We start from the raw sequence: 23,339 nt of genomic DNA, 5'->3' as shown, positions 1-23,339 counted from the left end.
GGTAGAATTGCTGTCCTTTGGAACAGTGGTTGCAATCTCTGGAGATTCTGAGCAGGGAGGAGAAGTGGGGCCGCTGGTCCTCTCCCTAGGACTGTGCACAAGAGAAGCAATGAGCCAGATGAATTCCTAGTGCAACTCCATCTAACTCAGTGAAGTAACCATAATGGGACAAACCCATCCCTAGTATAATCTTCTCCATAAAACCCTAAAAAAATACAAAGTGGTGGGAACAGCTCTTCCTCCTGCCCCCCCAGTGCTCCCAGGGCATGCCCTTGCTTTGCTCCTTCTTTTCATAGAAATCCTGCTGTGCCTGTATTTATTTCTGGTTTCTTCTATTTTGATACAGCTACAGTAGATCCTTACTTGCTGGGAGGGTTACAGAGAGTTCAGCCTTCTAGTTTCTTTGTATAAACAGCTCTAGCTTTAGAAAAACACTCCCAGCCTCCTTTTGGAAAAGGATTTTTTTTTCTTGAACAGGGAGACCTCCTCTTTCCTAAGGGCACTATCCAAGCTTAACAGCGATTCTTTTTTCACTGATTCAATTGAAGTAGCCCTTAGAAGAAACCTGTGTATTAAATACAGTCAGAGCTGCAGTGTGGTTTCATTTGAAAATATGCTCTTGGAGGTCTGTAAGCCCTATGAATTACTGCACTGTACCATGAGAGCCAAACACATGTAGTTCTCATCACCTTTGTATGGCATTATGTTTCTGATTCAGCAAGGTACTTAAGCACATGGCTAACTTTCAGCACACACTAACATCAGTTGTTAATTAAGCACATGCTTCAATCAATGAATTGTGGGTGCAGTACTGCGTGCACAAATTTAAAGGCAAACAGAAATGCCACAGAGCTATCTGAATAAAAATAAAGTTACAGTGGGCTCTTACTAAGTAGCCACACAATACATAGCAGGGAACACATTTGGACAAAGGGTAAAATGAAAAGCTCTTTTTGAAAATCTGACTCAGTGGTTTATTCTTAGTAATTTGGGACCTGATTCAGCAAGGTGCTTAAGCATGTTCTGACTTCAGTGAGGTTGTTCATGTGCTTAAAGTCAAGCACATGTTTAAGCACCTTGCTGAAGCAGCCATGATGCATACGAAGGAGTAGGTAAGAGTCTGATTTTAAGGTCGAGCTACATGCCTGATTTACTCTAGATTTAACTTGAGCAACTTTTATAATACTGGTTTTTGCAATTTTTTTCTAAGATCTAGATAAAAATCTGAATCTTGTGTAGGGCTTACAGACAGCCTTATTCCTGCCTTACTCTCTTACTCACTTTAGACAGAAGTCAACTTCATTGTTCCAGTCACAGTATTTAAAATGTGGTGCCCAAAATAGCAGGCGGCTGACAACAGGCCCCTATCTAAACAGAACATGTTTTCCATTTTATCATATATACGATTTATAAAGAAAGAAGCCGGGTTGCTGTAACGGGAGAAGAGATGTTACTGTCTCTGTCAGGGTGAGATAATAAAAAGGGGTTTAAAATAAGTGCTAAAAGGCAGTAGGTGAACCCACTGGTGTTAGTGAAACAAAAAGTCTGAGCAATGAATTTTTAATAGCATCATAGGAAATAGGCAGCTTTGGGATTGTCACCCCCTCTGGTGCAGAGTGAATCTCATGGTACCAGAAAGGCCCGTTTCATTGTAGGGGAGGGGGGAGTCATCCTGGGGGTAGGAGTAGATTTAATTCTGCTGGAGGTAGATGGGCTTTAGGAGCAGTGGCTGCAAAAATGATGCAGTGACAGTACCTCGTTCTTGACCGGTGCCCTCATTATGGGGCCTGTGCTGTCTGGCTGTGAGCCAGCCCAGCGGAAGGTGGATTCAGGCACCATCGCAGTTCCCTTCCTGGCTGACTTTCCAGCTGCAGGAGCCCCCCCACCAAAGTTATCACCGGCTCATACTGGCACAGACCCTGCATTAGGGACCCTGGCCCTTTAAATCAGTGCGCTGTAGAGGATTGTCAAAGAAAGCTGATTAAACTAAAATCAGAGCATCTGTGGGATGGGTGTGAGCTGCCAAGTTCTCAAACGTCCCCCAAACTGTGGGGTGTCTTGGTTCAGACCCATCCCTGCCCTGTGCTAGACATGTGCAAACCTTTATTTTGAATGTACTTAATGTGCTGTGATTCCAGCTCACCCCTCACCCATTCATGGGTCGCTCAGATTTTGTTTGTGGCCACAAACCTTTGCCTAAGCCAGAGACATGGCTCTGGGTTTCATTTGGAGAGCCATGAAACTCCTGAAGATGCTGTTTGCTGGTGGAATTATTGTTTGATTTATGTTAACTTGCAAAGAATACCTCGGGTAAGTTCCATGGCTTTTCTCCTGGATGGTTCAGCCTGTCCCATGTGACCAGATGATCAGCAGTAACCATTCTACTTGGTTTCTCCGAAAGAGAAGCTGGATTTTAGCTGAGATCTCTGATCTAGATGGGAAAAGCAAAGGGGAATCCTAGCCCTGTAACTGACTCATTCAGGCAGCAGCCTGAATTTGCACATCATTGTTCTTTCTTCCATTAGTTGTTATTATTTAAATCATACTTAGTACTGTCATGGTTTTGAAAGGAAAGAGTTCCCTGAGTGGCTACAGTTTGGATTTAAAACATCAGCAAGGAATTGCCAAAACACTACTGTTTAATGTCATCCGACAGAAGGCAGCCATTGGCTAACATAAGGCAGACTCTGAGACATGTCAGGGTTGCAACTGATTATATCGGAACTCAAATCTCAGAGCATGCTTTTGCACATTTGGCTTATATGTAGTGCGTGAGTATTGGTTTGTGCATGTGTGGCAGGTCGGTGCACACAGATCTGCACTTCAGAAGATCTGTAGCTGAGCGGGCCGTGTCCCAGTGACAAAGGGCTTTGGAAACTTGAATGTTTCCAGTATTGTATGGAAGGACAATGAAACAAGGCTCAGAAAGCCTATGTGTGGGATTTAAAAACAAACTTAGTAGAAATGGACTGAATAATAAACCTTACAGAGAAGCATAGTGGAATCTCTTCCTCTCCCTGAAAGATTTATCTCCTGTGGTCATAATATAAATATCACAGTACTGTGGAAAAAAGTTCTGAGTAACTCCTGCCTTGATTTCGGTGAATCTCTGTCGGAGTTACTCTATGCCCAGACATCTATGGCCGAGGCACTTTATTGCTTTCAAGTTAATTGAAATCCTGCCCAATGTGTCAGGTCTTCAACTTCAGAATCAGGGTACAGTATGTGTAGAATATTTCCAAGGCACTCCAATACCATGGTGATGAGTACAATATAAATACTTAGGTAGATAACATGACAATGTAGAGATTTCTGGTTCCCTGGAACCTTTTATCCTTTTGAGAATATAACAGTGGAAAGAGTACATTGAATTGCCTTGCTTTTCTAAGTCAGTGCTCCTTAGCAATGAAATGATTAGGATCTGAAATAAAAAAAGCTGCATTAAATTGTTATATCGTCAACTCGTAGGTGTCACTGTGGTTACTGGAACAAATTCCTAAGTGGTAGGGATGGAACAAAAGAAATAGTTTATAGTGTTTATCTGGTTAGCTAAATATTTAGCAGATCCGGACTTAGCTCTGTGCATAATTTATTAATAGAAACTATTTCACCTTGTTTATTTCTGGTGGGGTTTATAAGGAAAGCTTCAGGAAAATGTTTTGAAACATTACAGTGTTGTTGTTTATATCTGTTCTGCAGTGACATAAGCTGAACTTGCCAACTTTGTCTTCAGGGAAAACTCTGCCACTTGGGACTTGATCCGTTTATGAGATTATTCATTCAAGGAGAATCTATATAAAGTAAATTTACTCCAAGCAAAAATAAACATATGTTGCAGTGTTTTCCTTCTGTCTTGTTAACAAGGTTGTTTATTGCTTTAAATATTTAATACAACTCTATCTTTGTGCTTCTTTTCACTCCACAGTATATTCATTTCCAAGGATCCTCACACACTGGGCTATTGAATTTTTATCTTTTTTATTGCATTATGAAAGAGAATTCCTGTTTTAATGGAATTCTGCTGAGATGTTGTATGAATCTGTTATTCATCATGCTGAAAGCCAGATAAATAAAGACTGCTACTGAAATACACTACATTTTAAATAGATTCACTGAGAAATGATTCAGTCTTCAATTGAATATTAGGTAAAGTGCAAAGGAGTGACAGGAGTAGGAAACTGTCTCAATGGTTTATCATAGCACGGAAAACACAGGCAATGATTGTCAGGTTGAATGCTGAAAACAGCTGAATTACTACTACTTCCTTCAATGCTTTATGTGAAAGCACATTAACAATGCTCAGATGCCAGAGTAGTGGGCATGACATAGTTAGACAGAGGCTGGTGACATTGGGTCACAATTGTTGGGTTTACAATTGTTATTTCTCTGCATTCTGTATTGAAATACAATATGGAAAGGGCAGAACATCTCTGGAACTAGGTACCAAGAGATCTCATTCTGGGATGTGGCCTGAATAAAATATGATTCCAAAACGGGGTGCTTTAAATAAACTTTGGGGAAAACTCAGTCTGTGGGTCTACAGTCCTGAAGATCCTGCCCTGGAAAACATTTTTGTTGCCCAATACTAAGACCATGGGATCATAACTTATGGGATATTTTCAAAGAATACTTACCATACAGAAACACATGATGTTTCCTTTTTTCACAGAAATCCATGTAATAAATCTGTCCAGACACCCTAACGAAAATCTTTGGCCCAGTTCAGAAGTACTGTGAATGGGTGCAACTTATGCCGGGTCTGCGTTTAGTCTTGTATCTCTAGGCCTCTTCTTTCATTGGAAGGACCCTACCAGTCCTTGGATGTGTCTTGTGGTAAAAGATTCCAAAATAAGTTACATCAGCTTAATTATGTCATCTTCACATGGCTGATTAACATAATGAAATGAGCTTTGAGAAGGTAACATGCCTGGAGGTAGAAGGGGAAATATAGTGACTGAACTGATTTTGAGAGGCAATGAAAATAACCACAGGTTTGCTGACAGAAAGACACATGCTCAGGTAGGAAAGATGGAGGCATAGCCAATATTAGGATAACAGCATATCCATACTACTAACGGCTGTCCATACTACAAACACAACTGAATCAAGTGACATGATGGCAACACAGTTGCAATTTGTAGAGTGGACAAGACCTAACCATGTTTTAACTGTGTTTACAAAGGTAAGGTCCTGTTTATACTACAGGTTGCAAGTATGTTCTGTCTAGATCAGGGGACAACTGAATTGTAACTGGGTTTCCTGACTCTCACATATATGTACCATGAATGAGCCCTTAACACGTGGCTGGTGAAAGAAAAGCAGGTTAGCTATGCTGGAAGCCATGACCTATGGTAACATTGGTTTTCCTATAGAGGTTGGGGTCTGAGTAGGTTGCATAGTGCCAGGGATCAGAATGTAACCAGTGTCTGGCCCAAGCCTCAGCATCGGAGCGCATCACAGCAGTGCCCCATCTGACACCTGCCAACCAGAGACCTCCGACACAATGCAGGGTTAGCCCAGATGAAAGCGGACACCTGAGATGTCTATTTCTGTAAGTACAGATATTTGTGGCACAGTCCCATGCATCAGCGCAAACATTGTTATTTGACCAGATAAGGCCTGTCCTGTGAGAGCTATTCATGATGGGTCTGATCCTGTGAGATCCTATGAACTCCTTCAGGACAAGGCATTAGGGATTTTGCAGGATCAATCCCGATGTAGATACTCAGGGGACAGAGATATGTGCTTTTTCTTTTTCCTGTTTAACTTCCTCCATTATATGCAGTGTTGCTGTAGCCATTTCAGTCCCAGAATATGAGAGAAACAAGCTGAGTGAGGCAATATCTTTTATTGGACCAACTTCAGCTGGTGAGAGAGACAAGCTTTCAAGCCACACGGAGTTCTTCTTCAGGTCTGGGAAAGGTACTCCCAGCGTCACAGCTAAATGCAAGATGGAACAGATGGTTTAGCATAATTAGTTAGCACATATGTAAGGGACTGCTTAAAGGAGAGTGGCCCATTAACACCTCTGCAGTCAAAGAAGGGGGTTACGGATTGTAATAAGCCATAAATCCACTGTTCCTTTCCCAGGCCTGAAGAAGAGCTCTGTGGCATGTCTACACATACCAGCTGGCTTGGGCTGCAGGGCTCTTTCATTGCTGTTTAGACATAGCATGACTGAGGCACAGGCTTTAAGACGCTGGAAGGCGGGAGGGTCCCAGAGCCCAGGATGCAGCCTAAGCCCAGAAGTCTACACAGGAAGGAAACAGTCCCGCAGCCCGAGCCCCACGGGCCCAAGTTGGCTGGCACTGTCAGCTACAGGTTTTTCTTTGCTGTGTAGACGTACCCTGTTTGGCGCGAAAGCTTGTCTCTCCCTCACCAACAGAAGTTGGTCCAAAAAAGATATTACCTTACCCACCCTTTCTTCCTCCATTATAAGTTTCCTTCTGTGCTTATGCTATAAGAACAACCCGTGTGACTGGAACTTGAATATTTTAGTGTTCCCTGGCTTAGCCTAGGTTACTTGCTCCATTCTGGATTGTTTATGTGCTGCTGCTTTGCCTTTGCTGTTAGGCAAATGCTAAAAATAAGAATTTGCTTATCTAATTTGCATGGATCTTGGTTCCATGTGTGTGATTTCATTGACTTCCTTTCCCCCAAGCAGTGCACAGATGTTCAAAGCCTTATGACTATGGACTATGCATTCATTGCTGTCATAAGGCAGTGTGGTTTTTTTTCTTCCAAAAGTGACATGCCAAATTGAGACAGCCCTGATTCTTTCTATGGGGAATAGTTAGAGAGCACAGTTCCTTGCTCTGTCTGAGCAGACTCTGGGCTCTGTGCTTTGGGGATCTAATTATATTTATTTCCAGGACTGGAAATCTCATTAACAACTTCCTAAAAATCTATATCATAAAGATGTTTTGTAAAATGTGTTTTACAGGGGTTAAACCCATTATTTTCTCCCTCTGTGTCTTTGCTTTAAAATAAATGTAGGGCTTGTGCATGGCATAGTGTTGATAGTTGGAAGGCAGAAGGTTACTATTTATCCAGAGACTGGTTATGGTACAATTAGTGTCAATCTCAGCTTCTCCCAGCTGCCCCACACATGTGCTTTGAGACTTGCATGGAGAAGCCATCTCTGGGAACAAAAAGGTAGCTTGGTCTCCAGGCCCATCTTGTCCCTGGCTGCTCTGTCAAGACAACCAACACAAGTGCCTATTGATCAGTTGCAATATTGTTTTTCATTGTATGGACAGCTGTCCTCAAGGAACTGGACTTAGACCACCATCTTACATCACATTGGTCACCAAGCAGGCCTTAGATGGTAATAATGTGGGCTGGGTTGGAACCGTAATGGCCATGTATTCCATTACCAAGCCCGGCTCTAAACCACTGGAATGTTTTGAAATGTTACCTCATGGTGATAGTTTCAGAGACAGGCACAGCTGTATGCACACAGTGGCACATACCTAATTGCATACAGCTATCTAGTGTATGCACTCTTAGGCAGATAGCTATACGGTTGCACTCACAAATTCCTGATTTACACACATGCATTCGGTATGTACGTTCACTAGAAAGGCATGCTCAAATGTATGAGTATAATTGCATGCACCAGACTTCAAAAAGCCTGGTTCCTGATTGTCTCCTTCCAGCCAACTGGAAGCATGCTGGTAGGTGATATGCCTATCATACCAAGCCTAGGTCTTAAATAAGGCAGAGCAGCCATTTTATTTATATCTGTTGTATATCCCAAATCAGTAAAAAGCCACACCTGCGTTGTACACCACTGATGCTTACACATGACAGGAACCCCCCCTTAGATTGATTTCCCATTGTTTCTGTGGTCTTGCACAGCCTTCTACACCTGCTTACAACTGATAGGTATGGTTTTCATAACTGAATTGAGCTATTAATCATTGAGAAATATCACCAGATTCAGTCTCAGCCACACCTGGGTAAATCCAGAGTCATTCAAATGACTTCAGTTGATTTCGTCCAGATTTACACCAGAATTGCTCAGATTATACTTTGGCTTCTGGCCTGCAATCTCTTTTTCGGTCTGGGATGGGTCAGACTCTTTAAGGGAATAATGAAACAACTAAGGCAAATCAAGCAAATTTCCTCTCTGACAATGTGATGTGATGGCAGAAAAGGCCATTGTAATTTTGGGTTACATGCACTGAGACCCCCCATTCTGGATCTGGGACAGATAATATAGTATCCTCCTAATACAGCCCTTGGGAGAGTACCAGCAACATTGCATTCAGTTTTTACCAATGAGGTATAGGCAGACGTAAGGGAGTACAGAGAGGAGAAGATCAAAGGATTAAAGGGCTGCAAAGACAAGCAAGATTAAAAGAGCTAACTGTGTCTATGTGATGCATTAAAAGGGCGTTGATAATTATATACAAATATTGATGCATGGAAACACTGAGGAGGAAGAAGAATTTTTAGCATGGTGTATTGCACACTGACTGGTGGTTTACATACTTCCTCTGAAGAATAATCAGCAGGGAATAACCAGAGGCAGTGTAAAGAAATTAAGAAAAGAATATTTTAAACGAAACACCAAGAAACATTTCCCAACAGTGTTCTATGCTGTAGTCTCTCTGGGGCCGTGGTTGAAGCCCCTGTTGCATGAGATATTTAAAAACCTTCCCATCTCCAATTTCTATAGTTCTGAGCCTGTCAGGTTGTGCAGATGCTACCTTGAAGATTCCAGGTGAAATTCTGGCCTAGTTGAAGTCAATGGGAGCATTGTTATTGTCATCACTGGGGCCAGGATTTCACCAATAGTTTGCAAGAATAACTTCTATGTATGTGGTTAGAAGAAGTGGATAACCCATTATGGGCCCAGAGTTTCTTAAATAGCCTCTGTTTAATGAAAAAGTGCAAGATACATCACAAATGGCTCTAATAAAGGCAAGGCCTACCTGGATGTATCTCATTTGGCGTTAATGAAAGGACCTGGATTTACCCCATTTATTGTAAATCCAGACCCTCTGCTTATCGTCATTTATTTAGCTTCATAGTCCTTCTACTGAAAAGAGCTTTCAGAAAGACATTTCTGAACTTTGTGGAAACATTCTATGCTCAGAACTGGCAATGAGGAAGTAATGTAATTAATTACAGTTATGCAATGGCACTTGATAAATGAACGTGGACTGTAATGGAAGAAATAAAAGCTAATGCTATTTCTGGGATTCCACTTAGTAAATATCTTGAATAAAGACATGGAGCATCCAAACACAGAAGTTGTGCAGTAAGGTACAGATGGGTTTGATCTGAAGGTCTTGGTAGGTTACACTGAACTTAGAGAGGACAGGGGATGTTCTCTCTTTGTTTCCCAACTCCCTGACCAGAAGGACACATTTCACCTGAACATTTTTTAAAACTTCAAAAGAAGTTGGGTGAAATGAATATTGGTGAAAGGTGGTGTATGGAGAACCCTTGAGAAGGAAGTCCTCTGTGTATCCATAGAACAGGGAAAGCACAGGTAGGATTGCCAATACCCATTTGCCTCAACCTTGCCTCAGTCGTTCTTTAGTTCTTGTCATCTCTGCTGGGCTGATAACAGGTAATCAGTTAATTCTAATTCTGCTGGTTGGCTAGGTGACGTGGGAACTGATTACTAGGGACTTGAAATGAGACCATCAAATTAATTACATGTAGAACCGCTGAACAGCTCTGTAGGGGAAAAACTACAAGTTCCATTTTGTTTAGTCACTTTGCCATTTTGTTTGTAAGGAGTTGTTGTTTCTCCATGTTGGTGACCTTCTTCTTGAGACAATTGGCACATTTTTCTCTCTAAGGCGGGAAAGAGAAAAGGTCACATGGCCTGTGTTCTGCCTAATAACAGGAGAGCATAAATGACTCCTGCACCCAAGAGGAGAGGCTTTCCTTCCTGAATGGCAGCGCAGTACATGTCCTAGCCAAGACTTCGAGGGATCTACAGAACACCACAGAAGAAGATCCAAATTCCATAGTTCCAGCTATCAGTTCTGATTGATTCCTATCTTACCTGTGTCCTGAACTCCTGTGTCCTCACCTAGCTGTCCTAATGTATTTCATCCATGATGTGCTTTATCATGCGTCCATTCCTCTGAACTTGGTGTAGTATGCTGTGTACCTCTGTACACCTTACCTGTAGTAAATTTCGCTTTATCCTCATGGGTTTGGGACCTTGACTTTATATCAGTTTTGTTGTGCCAACCTTTACCTGTATTCCCTTTGTGTATTGTTTTGCTGGGGTCCTATAAGTTACTGTTTCCTGTTTGAGTCACTGTTTAATAAAGCAGTTTGCTTTATAGTTAATCCTCTCCTTAATCTTCTCTCCGTTGATCAATGCGGTTTGGGGGATTGAGTCTTCTGGGTGGGGACTCTGAGGTGTGGAACCTAGAGCACATCCAGTTAATCATAGGCAAGATCTGAGTTCCTAATTAACAGCTCCAGGATGCTAATGACATACAGCTGCTACCAACCAGGGCACATTCCCAGCTGAAGCCAGGATGTATTTGTGTGTCGATAAGCAGAGGACTGCAATCTCTGGGATTATTAATCCAATGTGTATTATGAGTACTCCATTCCTCTATGATAGAAGCTTGACCATTTCTAAAGCTCATAAATGACCTTGCAAGGGCAATTGCACAACTTCAGGGGACAAATTCCAAGCATTTTGTGTGTGGTGCTTGCCCCTTGTGAAGCTCCTGATACCGACATTCTGAAAGAGAGGTCATGCGAAAGCCAGCACTCCTGTAGGTTAGGGCTGTGTCTGGATTGCTCACCCTGAGAAGAGCTGTGGGTGGATGTAAATCAGAAAGGACAGCAGTGTCTGAACAAGCTCTTCAGATGAGGAGCTCCCACGGATGAGTAGGGGAGTTGGAGCTGACAGGTAGAAAAGCCAAGGCATGAATGTGTGGGCTGCTTAACAGACTTCTGTCACAGATGTATGAGTTCTGACACTGAGAAAGAATCAGTCTGCAGCAACAGAACCTGATGTCACAACCCAGCCCTTGCATGTTGTTCTTCTCATCTTTGTCCTCAAAATTGAAATGCAAATTAATCTTCATTTTTTTAAATGGATCAACAGAACAATTCCATTCCACCTTAATGACCAAGAAGGATTCAGCTAATCTTGTTGTCTGGGTTTTGGAAATTTTACAGGAGATTAAATTATTCCCTCTCATTACATTTGCTATGCAGACTACATTTATGACTGTATATTGTGGGGTGATGATTTTTTTAAGTAAGGCTGCTTTGATAACATTTCCACTATATTATCTTTTACAATTTCATTTGTCCATTTACATTGCTTTTTAAATTCCTTCCCCTCTTCACATTTGACTGACAAAACTGAGTAACAAATTTGAGTTGCTATTTATAACTTTCAGTGGGGGAGATTGTTTTGTGTTGATTACATGGTATAGTTCCTTTGGTTCCCGTTCCTTCAAGTTTATCCAGTTCTTGTTCCTCTCCTAACAAATCAATTGGGCAACAACAAAAACAGCTGCACTGATCAGAAAAGCTGCTGTGCAAATCCTTTCTTGCACTGGGGATCCAATAGTGCATAATGCGGTGACCAATTTGTTTGCTTTCAACTATTTATTTTTTAACTGCATGTGTTTCCTGTCCTGAATGGGGAGCAGCTTCAGTAAGAGAACCAGACAGCCCTTGCAATAGACCTGAAGCTTTCATCCATATACATTAAATGTATACATTTATAAAGCTTGATTAATGTTGTGTTATCTCTGCTTTCCCATATAAGAAGGGAGTTTGAATATAGCACAGCTGCTGTGTAGGGTTGCCAACTTTCTAATCGCAGAAAACCGAACACCCTAGCCCCACCCCTTCCCCAAGGCACCCCCTCCCCTGCTCACTACATTCACCCTCCCTCGGTGGCTTGCTGTCCCCCACCCTCACTCACTTTCACTGGGCAGGGTGAGGGCTCTGGCTGGGGGTGTGGGCTCTGGGGTGTGGCTGGGGATGAGGGGTTTGGAGTGCAGGATGGGGCTCCAGGCTGACGGGTGGGGCCAAGGGATTTGGAATATGGGGCGGGCTGCTGGTTGAGGCAGGATGTTGGAGTCTGGGAGGTTGTAAGGGCCCTAACTGGTGATGTGGGCTCTGGGATGGGACCATAAATGAGGGGTTCAGGGTGCAGGAGGGGGCTCAGGGCTGGGGCAGGGAGTTGGGGTGTGGAAAGGGATGAGGACTCCGGCTGGGGGTACGGGCTCTGGGGTGGGGCTGGGGATGAGAGATTTGGGGTGTAGGAGGGGGCTCCAGGCTGGGGGATGGGGCTGAGGGATTTGGGAACAGGGAGGGGGCTGCGGGTTGAGACGGGGGTTGGGGTGCAGGAGGGGACTCTGGGTTTGGGGGGTGCTCAGGGCTGGGGCAGGGGGTTGGGGGTTGGGGTGTGGGCTTACCTCAGGCAGCTCCTGGTCAGCGGCACAGTGGGGCTAAGGCAGGCTCCCTGCCTATCCTGGTTCCGTGCTCCGCCCTCGAAGTGGCCAGCAGGTTGGGCTCCTAGGTGGGGGGCAGAGGAGGGCAATGGGAGCGTGGGGCTGGTGTTTGAGGCAGGGACAGTGCGCAGAGCCCCGTGGCCCCTCTGCCTAGGAACCAGACCTGCTAGCTGGTTCCAGGGTGCAGTGTGGTGCCAGGACAGGTAAGGACTAGCCTGCCTTAGACCCACAGCATTGTGGACGAGACTTTTAACGGTCTGGTTGGTAGTGCTGACCATAGCCACCAGGGTCCCTTTTCAGCTGGGAGTTCGGGTCGAAAACTGGACACCTGCAACCCTACTGCTGTGTGATGCTGTTGTGTTGCCTTTGAGAAAGGATTAAGTGTGTGGAGGAAAATAGCACAGAAAGGGGAAAGGTCTAAACTAAACTGACCCCTCATAGTTATCTTGACTCTGTTCCTCTGCATTTTTCAGGAATATGATTCTTTCTGTGTGACTGGTAGTGAGTCACTGACTGGCTGGGGAAAGGAATCTTGTGGACACACTTTCAAAATCTACCTAATTCTGCATCCATCTTTTTTCAGGCATGCTAATTAGCACCTGTCAGAACTCTGATTGTGAGGAAAAGGAGTCAAGACTGTTTTTTTCCACTCCCAGGTTTGTTGTTACCATCATTTGCCATAGTGCCTTTGACATTAAGAAGGCAGAATCTGCAAGCTAGTTGACTACCCAGTAGGGCTGAGCTGCCTACTTCAGATGCAGATCCAAACTCTTCCAAAGTTTGGAGGTCTTTGGATCTGATTTTTTGTTTGTTTGGGCTGTTATTTTCCAAATTTGTATGCATAAATGCTTACTGATGGGGGAATTTTGCATCACTGCACAGAATTAATGCCCCCCGCAGCTTTCTTTGCTTCCCCGTAGAAAAATGACTTCTGACAGGGAAGCAAAGGGAAGCTGCAAGAGCGGTCACGTGCCCCTCACCAGCAGTGTAAGCAGATTAGTTTGGGCGCTGAAAGCAGCTGGTAGACATGTAAATCACTGTTGGACGGGAGGGCTCAGCAGTCATGCATGTTAGAGAGAGAGAGAGACACTCTGTCCTTCTCACTCACTATTGCGGCATGCTCGAAGTGGAGGGGAAGGGCTTTGGGATGTTTCTGACGAGGTAAGTGTGAGGTAGGCTCTGTCCCTCAGGCAGAGCAGAATGTAGCAGCCTGCCTGCTTAGTGAATTGTTCTCATTGTTCTTAGAGCATTCCCCAGGAGTATAAAACATGTAAAAATTTTAAGGATCCTTTATATTGCCAAAGTGGTGTAAAGGAGCCTTATTGTAAAGAACAGTGTGACCTTATAAATGTTTATGGTGCTTTAGTGATTAGAACTGGTCTAAATTTTTGGACTGAAAAAATTTCCTATCAAAATGTGCTCCATAAACTGTTTGCTACTGACCTTTCTGGAGATGGTCGGTAGCCAATATAAATTGTGAGTTTGAGTCCCCAACCCTCACTTGCTCTCCAGTTGCCTATGATGTAACACTGAGAATATGGCTGCATATATTTGTTGACTAATAACTAAAAGTAAAGGCTATGTTGCTATTAGACCGGGGGGGCGGTTTGGTGACTTCCTCCACTGCTCCCCACTCCCATTCTCCATCCATTGTTCTATAGTTTAAATAAATTACCAAAATAATTGAAACCAGCATGATTATACTGCATTATTTTAACAAATAAAATATGCAGAATTTTGCAGAATTTTTAAAACATTGTGTGCAGAATTGTTAATTTTTTGGCGCAGAACTCCCCCAGGAGTAAATGCTGTTTCAGTGTGGTTAACTCACATGATGTTAAAAGTGCCTCAGCAGTTAATGTAGCCAGGATAAGGGTGTGTGTGTGTGTACATGCACATACAAGGTAGGAGTATATTTATATATCCACAATTGCATACATGCCTGCTCCCTAAAATCAGTTCCTAGCTGATCCAGGGGCATTTAATTGAGCCAGGTCCCCACTCTTTCACCTACACAGCAGTTATGTATTCAAGTCAGATGCATTTGTGCATAAATCAAAAGGATCAAGAGAGAGCTTATAAACTTTTACATCTGTTTCACGTCTAGAGAAAACAATTACCATATTTAAGGTGTTATAGCCACTCTGGGGATGGAAAAAAGTTTAAAAATACACTTTGTGTTTACATTCCTTTTACAGTAATGGCTCTATTCTCATTTTTGGTTCATTTGTTTAATGGCTGATTGCTGATTTTTAAGCTTATTTAGGATTGGAAACTGTCTAGTTTCGGCCCCTCTTTAGTTGCGTACTATATATGGATCTAGACAACTATCACCCAATTTCTGTTTCAGCCGTGACTGCAAAAATTGTATAAGGGTTGTGGGAGTGGGAACGGATGTTCTGTCAAAGTCATCAGGGTATAACTGTGAATATCTTACACTTTTAACAGTCTGGTTTTAGACTTTAACAAAGTACGATTTCTGTTCCCCTTAACTGCTTAGCTGCTGAATGTTAAGGTAGGTTCTGCCAGAATGCACTTTCTGTGCTGCTAAAAATAGCAGGTATGTCCTAATGATTTCCGTGTAATGTTAATGGTGTAGTATAGACCACAAGTAAAAGAATTAAGGAACTTGGCTGCATTTGATATCTGACTACCCGAACGAAGGCGTTCCACAGGACAGATCTGAATGTTTTATTCAAATATGGAGGTGCAATACTGGTTTATCACTAGAGCACAAGAGACTTTCATCTGACTTGTTCCTGAAGACGGACTGTGATACAATCTGTTACCTTTTGTGCTGCATGGCTCCTGTTTATGATTTGAGAAGAACCTTGGGAGTTAAGTTCTTCTTGATATAAAACTTAATTCTCAAGGAGCTAATGCATTTTTATTTGCCGCTTAATCTTTTTTTAAAAAAAAAAATCTCTTACTCACTGGAAGAGGCATCATTGCTCCATTTGTTTAATTATAGCTTTACTTTTTTTTTTAATGAATGCAAGTGTTTTTACAGTTTGAACTATAACTGAGTATACTGTATTAATTCCATGCTGCAATGCATCTTGCATGATTGCAAGGAGTGGGTTTGTGTGACCATCTCCCGAGGACACTCTTTGAAACAATGGTTCAGCATGTATCAGGCTTGCTTGGCTAAGTATTGGTAATACTAAGCAAATACAGTACTCCTCAAAGTGCACCTGCTTGAATCATAGAATCATAGAATATCAGGGTTGGAAGGGACCTCAGGAGGTCATCTAGTCCAACCCCCTGCTCAAAGCAGGACCAATCCTCAATTAAATCATCCCAGCCAGGGCTTTGTCAAGCCTGACCTTAAAAACTTCTAAGGAAGGAGATTCTACCACCTCCCTAGGTAACGCATTCCAGTGTTTCACCACCCTCCTAGTGAAAAAGTTTTTCCTAATATCCAACCTAAACCTCCCCCATTGCAACTTGAGACCATTACTCCTTGTCCTGTCATCTTCTACCACTGAGAATAGTCTAGAACCATCCTCTTTGGAACCACCTCTCATGTAGTTGAACCTGGACGCTATTCCATGAGCTAGGAAAGAGATTTATTTTACTCATAGGTATCGTCTTTTTAGGACAGGGGATGAATATGCATAACACAAGGACAACAAGAAGAGCAGAAATTCAACTGGTTTTCATGCAGTGAGGTTGCACATTTATTATGGGAAGCTTTACCTAGCTATAGCAAAGCCATTTATGGAAATGCCTCCACGTTCCAGACCCTAGTTCCTTCTGCCTCTGAGAGAGCCTCTAACCTGGTAGAAGCTAGTTCACTTGGGTTTAGTACTAACCCCACTGTGCCATTGTTCAGGGTTCTAGGACCTAAAGATCAGCTCTGCATCCCTGTGTTGGGTGGTAGAATCCGGCACCCTTCTGCTACGGGATATCAGTTGTCTCTGTTTGCTAGGTGGAAACTCTACTGGAGTTTACTCTCTTCAGAAATGGAACGATGGGCTCATGGAAGCATGCCCACCCCAGAAAACCAGCAAAGCATATTTTGGTCTGACTTCTGTGTGGGGTTCAGTCCCAAGTCTAAACTGAACAGGCTGTACTGTATGCCCTAGTCACTTCAGCCTCAGGAGGTCAAAAAAGTTACTAAAAACAGGAACAAACAATATGCAGATGGTGGATTTAATTATTTTACAAGTTACAAACTTTGAGATCAGTTTCAATTGTAACAAAGGTCTCCCCCCTTCCCTTCTCTTTCAATAGAGCTTTGTTACAACAGAACCAAAACACTCTTCTAATCCCCAGGGATAGTTGTGTGTATGGGTTTTTTGCTGTTTTATTTTTGTTTATTATGAATTATAATTCAAATGACTGGATTGGCAAAAGCCCCCTCAGCCAATTGACTGCATTTTAGTTTCTAAAAATGATGGTTCATTTTTAACTGTTTAGACCAGGAAGGGGCTGAAGTTTCACGATGTGAGCATGACCATATAGGAAAATGACCTTAAATGTGATCATAGGCACAGGCTGTGGTTCTTAAAGGTTACTTTCATCAGGCACTGAAATGAAACTTTCTGCTAATCAAACGTAAGCGGGTTATGTCGACAGAAAGCCGATGAGCAACTCCAACTGTAAAGCTAGCTAATAAGGAGGTGTCTACAGCTACCAGAAAAACAATAGGTGGCTGGATTTCTTCTGCTTGACTTAGGAATAGTTCGTGCTGCTTTTGCTCCTTCCTTTATCATCATGAAAACCTAATTGGCAGTGACATTCTCAGTATGTGCTTGTCTCTATATTTGCCACCTTGGACTAATAAAACAGGACATCTCTGTCTGATTAAAAAGACAACGTGTAGCTTGTGGTGATAGTAGATATGTGTCCAGAGGGTGCAGAAGGGATGTTTGCGCTTGCTCACAGAAAGCCAAAAACCAGTCAGGGAAAGGCCAGAACTGAAAGCTCCTTAAAAATGGTTCAAAAGGGGGATTAGAAAAGGGAGGCCGAGTTGACAGAGTGGCCCCTCAGTGGATTTTCTCTATCCTCTCAGAGTTCTCACACATGGGTTAGTGTCTGAGCTCCTGTAACGGTCCATTGCGGGGAAGAATGAGAATCCTTGCTGTGAATACAAGAGCTGTGCAACAGAGCTCATTCCAGCAGGTGACATGATGACTTTCAGGACAAAATCTCTTATGGCTAAGAACGTCAAGTAGCTACTTCTTAGAATTGCCTACCCGTGGCTTGAGTCCGGGATTTTCAAAGGAGCCTTAGGGAGTTAGGTGCCCAGCTCTCAGTAAATTTCAGTGGGAATTGGGCACTTAACTCTCTGTCTCCTTTGAAAAAACCTAGCTTTACACATTAGATTGTAGTGACTGTAAGGGATCATTATGGAGTATTGGGTAAAACCCACATATTTTCAAAATGACTGCCGAGCCCACAATACATAGACTCCCAATACCACAGCAGGTTATGGAGAAGCCAGGCAAGTCTGTCAAGTAAATAACATGTTTTTTGGAAAAGTACAAGGTTGTATTTCTAGTGAGGCCTAAATCCAGCCTCCCACTGTGTGCATGCAATCTTGAACATACACATGCATGCACACCTTGGTGTACCATGACCCATGAACCCTACTGAGAATCTCACACCTGCATATCCAGGTGATAGAATTGTAATTTCCGATCCCATCAGCTGAGTGCACAGGGGGTTAGAGTCTATTACCTTTGCTTGCAGGTGGTGCTGCATCGAAGTGTTCACTCAGGAGTGTTCCTGTGCAGAACAGTGCAAACACAAATGGGAGCCAAGCTCTGAAAATCCATGCCCACGCTATGTAGGTATCTGATTCTGGTTACACAGCAAAAATAAAAGGAAATCACAAGCCAACAACTACATTCAAATAACACTGATTACAAACAGCCCTCCCAGAGAGTTGAAATGCCACCCACACCTTGCCTCCTCCGTCACCATCGTTGTGCTGAGGAAAGTAGCTTGTTATTACTGTCAGCAACTGTATCTGCATCTGCCAGGCATATTGTTTCTAATGAAATACAAGAACACAAACTTTTGTGCTATCGTTGCAATGATCCAACTTTTGTACATACCAGTTTGGCTTAATGAGTTATAAAGAGGGTTTTGGGGAGAGGAACTGTTAATATCAATGTCCACACAAGTCCTTACCCTTCTCCACCTCTTACAAACTCTCCTTGTAAGCCTCTGCTTCACATAACCTGTCTTCATATTTGGGCATTGAACGCAAAGCAGAAGTACAGGCCATCTTAAATAGTCAGTATTTTAACAGATTGCTCTATGACCTGCAGCTGGTTTATAGGTAGTTCTGTGGCTGTCTATGAAAGAGACATCTCATTTTTCTGGCTAAAATCCAAGTTGTGTGTTTTAATGGAATCTCAGTAACACCTCACCCACAACTAGAAACAAGGGGGGGTAACATTTTCAAGAGTCACTGAGGCCTGGTGTACACCTAAAACATAGGTTGACCTCACTACGTTCCTTAGGGCTGTGAAAAATGTGCAACGTAGTTAAGTCGACCTAACTCCCACTGTAGACACAGCTGGGTTGACAGAAGAATTCTTCACCTGACCTAGCTACCGTCTTTAGTGGGGGTGGATTTACTATGGAGATGGAAAATCCCATTTCATCACTGTAGCAAATATCTACACTACAGAACTAGAGCCATGTTGCTGCAGCATCACAGTGGTGCTGCTGTAGAATTTATAGCATTGTCAGACCCTAGGTAACTTAGGAGACTTAAGGTCTGATATACAAAGATAGATAGGTACCTAGTGGAATCTAAAGTCTAATCTAAAGTGGAATCTACCTATCTAAAGATAGGTACCTAGTGGAATTTACACCTAAGTAGTTGAGGTACTTAACTCCCCTTTACTTCAATCCTGATGATGTCAGTTAAAGTCAATAGGTTTGCAGAGTTTGTAAGTCAACACAGAAATTGCCCCACAGCTTTAAGTACCCAAATGAAATGTCCGTCATCGTCCATGACATTCAAATTCCCTAAAAGCAATATTTTAACCTGCAAGAGACAGCTCGTAGAATCAGTCACTGTCAGTGTAAGTATTTAGTGTGTGTGTTTTATACAGAATTGCATGTGTGGTCAGATAACTACAAACAATGGGCTAGATCCTTGACTATGGCTGAGATATGCTTGGTGCAGCTGGGCTGGCTGGTGAGCAAAGTTACCTTTGTGTGCCTTCAGTCTTCGAGCCAGGCCAGTCCCCAGTGGAATTCTGGGTGGCTTTAGCGTCATTCTGGCAGCCAGGGATCACCAGGATGGAGTGGGTATAGGAGCTTTTCTGGCAGCTTTTCCACCACCCAAGGATTTCACTCACACTAGGGATTTCTCAGGAAGTCAGTTCAGCCAGCTTCCCAGCAACTGGCCTAGACCTGAGATTCAGGCTCAGTAAATATTAAATCTCCATGTTTATTGGCAGTGTTTCCTTGCTGATGTTTCATGGCCATGGGAAACAATGTGAAAAGCAGTACCTTCTTATGTAGATTTAATTGAACAACAGAGATCTGAAATGAGCGTTAATGTTGTTGCTTTAATTTCTTATAGTGCATATTTATTTTCCAGCATAATAGCAGAGAAATACTTTAGTGAACAGAGTCTAGTTTATAGGTCACTTAACTTATCAGAGAAAACAAAAGGGTCATTTAATTACAATATTTAATTAACTCTATTGGATTCATACAATTTATAGCACTATAAAATTCATGAGCTCCAATCATCATTTAGCCTCCCAAATTGCTTAGTGCCCCATGAAAATTTCACAGCAGGTAGAAAATGATAGCTTCCCAGAAATCTACAATTCTTTAGAATCTTTTAAAGCAAAAGTTATTATTTTTCAGTTGCAGTAAGCTGGAGCAGAAGGAACAGAAGAGTATTTTTCCACAGTGCTGAATGAGGCCACTAAAATGGTAACTCTGAAAAGTACTTCAGCTTTCATTTGCAGTTTCTGATCTTGTCACTGAATAACTAGAACCCATGAACTTCCAAGGGGCAGGAAGAAGAGAGTTGAGAGTACTATTTGTAAGAATGAACAGGGATGTAAAATAGCTACTGGTTGTTTTTCAGCAATTATTGTTAAAATTCAGTCTTATAAAGGGGGATTGAAGTGAATTATACACAGACAATGTGATTGGGCTACTCTATTATATTGCAAGACAGGCTAACACTGCTTATCGCATCAGGGATACAAGGCAATTTTCTAATAATAAGTACCCTATCTAAAGAAAAGAGGGAACAAGTTTCTACCAAATTAGCAAGGCTTCCATGGAGTCCAGACTAACCTAGACCTTGTGCTGCTCTCTTACTTACTTATTTGGGGCCTGATCCTGCTTTCATTCAAATCATCAGGAGTTTCACCACTGACATGAATGGGAACAAGGTAGGGCTTTCTATTTGGGCTCAATCCTGCAAGGTGCTGAATGCCCTCAATACCCAGTTAAGAGTACCTATTCAGTACCTTTTAGAATCAGGCCCTTAAAGAGAGAAAGGAATCACATTTCTGCTGGTGAAGATGATACAAACCTGGAGTCCCTGGGTCTTTGATCCTCTCTGTCTGTTCCCAATTTACTTTTTCAAACAAATTCAAACAAACATTCTTACAGTAACAAAAACCATTCTAGTTTGTTTTCTTAGTTGAAGGAGGTTTCCTAGATTAAAGAGAGATGACATTTCAGTTACTTTCAGTCACTGCACTCTTTGTGTCATAATCCCATATACTGTACCATATTGAATGTGATTTGACACACACACTGTGTTGGCTGACCTATCCATTTGCAAGTGTTTTGTAAAATAAGCTGGGCCATTATTTTGCTGTGTCATGCATGTCATGGACTATAAAGGTTGTCACAAGCTTTGCGTTTCTTCTTTTTATTAGCTCCCAGGAGGGTCAAATGAACAAAGATTATGAGCATGAAGAAACCTGGGGGGAGAAATGGAAAACAAAATGAGTTGAAGCTAACGAGTTGAAGCTTTGTCAGTGTTCACATTTTTGTATTAGAACAATTCATAAACCAGACGTTGTTGTTTTTTGCTTTTTTTGTTTTTTGTTTTTGTAAATGATATTGGAAGTGAAGAAGAAAAAAATGTGAACATTATGGCAGATAATAATAAGAATATCAAAACAAAGCTTGTGTATCAGAGAATACTTCCACTGAAATGCTACCTGTGCTAGAAATGAGCAGACATAGATTCTCTAAAACAAAGTAGACTCTGGTTTGTTTTGTTTTTGTGGGCAATTCCATACCTATAGTTCCCAAGGTACCAACAATAACGCTCACTGCAGAAATCACTGTAGGCTTCCCTTCCATTCTTCCAACCTCTTGCATGCATTCTCCTTCCATGGTACACAAGCAAATAGTCACTGGGTTCAAAAGGAAAGACAAAGAATTCAGGATTAACTCCCACGAGGGAGATCAGAGATGAATAGGGACAATCCCCTGAGTTGAAAGAGCATTCTCATCAGAACTCAAACTGGAGGGGAGGATGATGAGCTCCCCATGGACAGATCTTGTGCCTGCCTGGAGCAATCAATTCCCAAGTGGGCACATTCTCTAACATGTTCCTCCCCTTTCCCCCCCCCCCTTTTTTTAAAAAAAAGTCTGTACTAACAATAGTTGGATAAGGCATACCTGCCTATATTGCCTCCTCCACCAAGTCCTGTACTGATTCTTGTGGTAAAGTTTAGTACAAATGTAAGGCAGGGTGTGATGTTGTCTGATTAGAGTATGACCATGCAAATCATTGTTGCTACCACTGTTATATAATTGCAATGAATCTTATACAAAGTGTGATGCATGGCCAGAAAGGGCTAAGCAGCTTGCAGGCTGATTGACCCAGATTCAACCTTTAGGGACATATTGGTAGATAATGTTTGTGTTTTTGTGTGTTTACATATATATTGTTATCAATGTAATTGAGCAGTCCCTGTCTATTCTGTTAATTCAGAGATCAAAAGGAAGTATTAACATTTAAATGAACTATAAGCATAGGATAGCACAGTATTCATCTCTCTTTGAAATGTATAGCAAATCACCTGCGAACGGTGGAAAACAAGCAATTGTCTTATGTTAATCTGTGAAGCTAATTACTGGTGATGCTTAGGAAATAGGTTTACTTCAAAGTCTCCATGATTGCCTACTGTTCGCCTGAGGACTCCGACCTGTCAAGAGAAGGCCTGGAACTGTATAAAACCCCCTCAAGTCCTGATCCTTTTTACCTCAGATCTACTTGATGCTTCATGCAGGGGAAGCTTAAGACATAAGGCTGAGATCTCCAGTCCTAACTGGATCACCCTGAATATGGACATTGAACCTATTGACTAAATCTGAAAGAACCCTTTGCAACTATAAAGCTCACCATCTCCACTATGAATCTGATCTCAGAACTGTACTCATGTCTGTATGTATACTGATCTTTTAACCAATACTCTCTCTTTTCTCTTTTAATAAATTTTAGTTTAGTTATAAGAATTAGCTGTAAGCGTGTGTTTGGGCAAGATATGGAATATTCATTAAGCTGAGAGGTAATGTGTGTAATCCTTTGGGATTGGTAGAACGTTTTGATATGATGAATAAGATTTTCAGTAAGCCTCATTACATTTGACTTGGGTGTTGGGGAGGAGGCCTGATGCTGGATTGCTTGAAGGGAACTGTGTTGGCTTCTCAGTAACCAGTAAGGTATTATAGAAGCAGTTTTGTGTTGGTTTGGTAAATTTAAGTGTTGGAATATCCACCAGCTTTGGGGATTGCCTGCCCCATTCTTTGCAGTTCACCCTAATTGAGTGACCTCAGTGCGGCTCCCCCGGGATCCCAGTTACACAGGGTTACAAGGTTGGGAAAGGAAGAGGAGCCTGAGTTTGCAGCTGAACTCAGCTC

The 23,339-nt window shown here is 42.3% G+C and overlaps 2 protein-coding genes across 6 annotated transcripts in view; one reads left to right on the top strand and one right to left on the bottom strand.

Moving 5' to 3' along the window:
- Nucleotides 1–23,339, top strand: part of PDP2 (pyruvate dehydrogenase phosphatase catalytic subunit 2) — a 173,003-nt gene that overhangs the window by 59,653 nt on the left and 90,011 nt on the right. The window contains exon 3 of one of the 2 annotated variants that reach the window (XR_012154509.1): nt 3,926–5,647. The exons of the other annotated variant lie outside the window; for it this stretch is intronic. The gene's annotated coding sequence lies outside the window, so the exon portion shown is untranslated. Of the gene's footprint in view, nt 1–3,925; nt 5,648–23,339 lie in introns of those variants that run through there. 2 annotated transcript variants of the gene reach the window in all.
- CDH16 (cadherin 16) overlaps nt 19,985–23,339 on the bottom strand; it is a 62,040-nt gene continuing 58,685 nt past the window's right edge. For all 4 annotated transcript variants that reach the window (XM_073307926.1, XM_073307924.1, XM_073307923.1 and 1 more), the window contains exons 17-18: nt 21,710–21,826; nt 19,985–21,385 (exon numbers count right to left, since the gene is read on the bottom strand). In XM_073307926.1, coding sequence (XP_073164027.1) covers nt 21,291–21,385; nt 21,710–21,826 — 212 coding nt within the window. In that variant the 3' untranslated portion in view covers nt 19,985–21,290. The remainder of the gene's footprint in view (nt 21,386–21,709; nt 21,827–23,339) is intronic.

The sequence above is a fragment of the Lepidochelys kempii genome, chromosome 12 (genome assembly GCF_965140265.1).
Source record: "Lepidochelys kempii isolate rLepKem1 chromosome 12, rLepKem1.hap2, whole genome shotgun sequence".
Lineage (NCBI taxonomy): Eukaryota > Metazoa > Chordata > Testudines > Cheloniidae > Lepidochelys > Lepidochelys kempii.
Note: the sequence above shows the minus strand (reverse complement) of the source record. Positions and strands in the feature narration are given on the sequence as shown.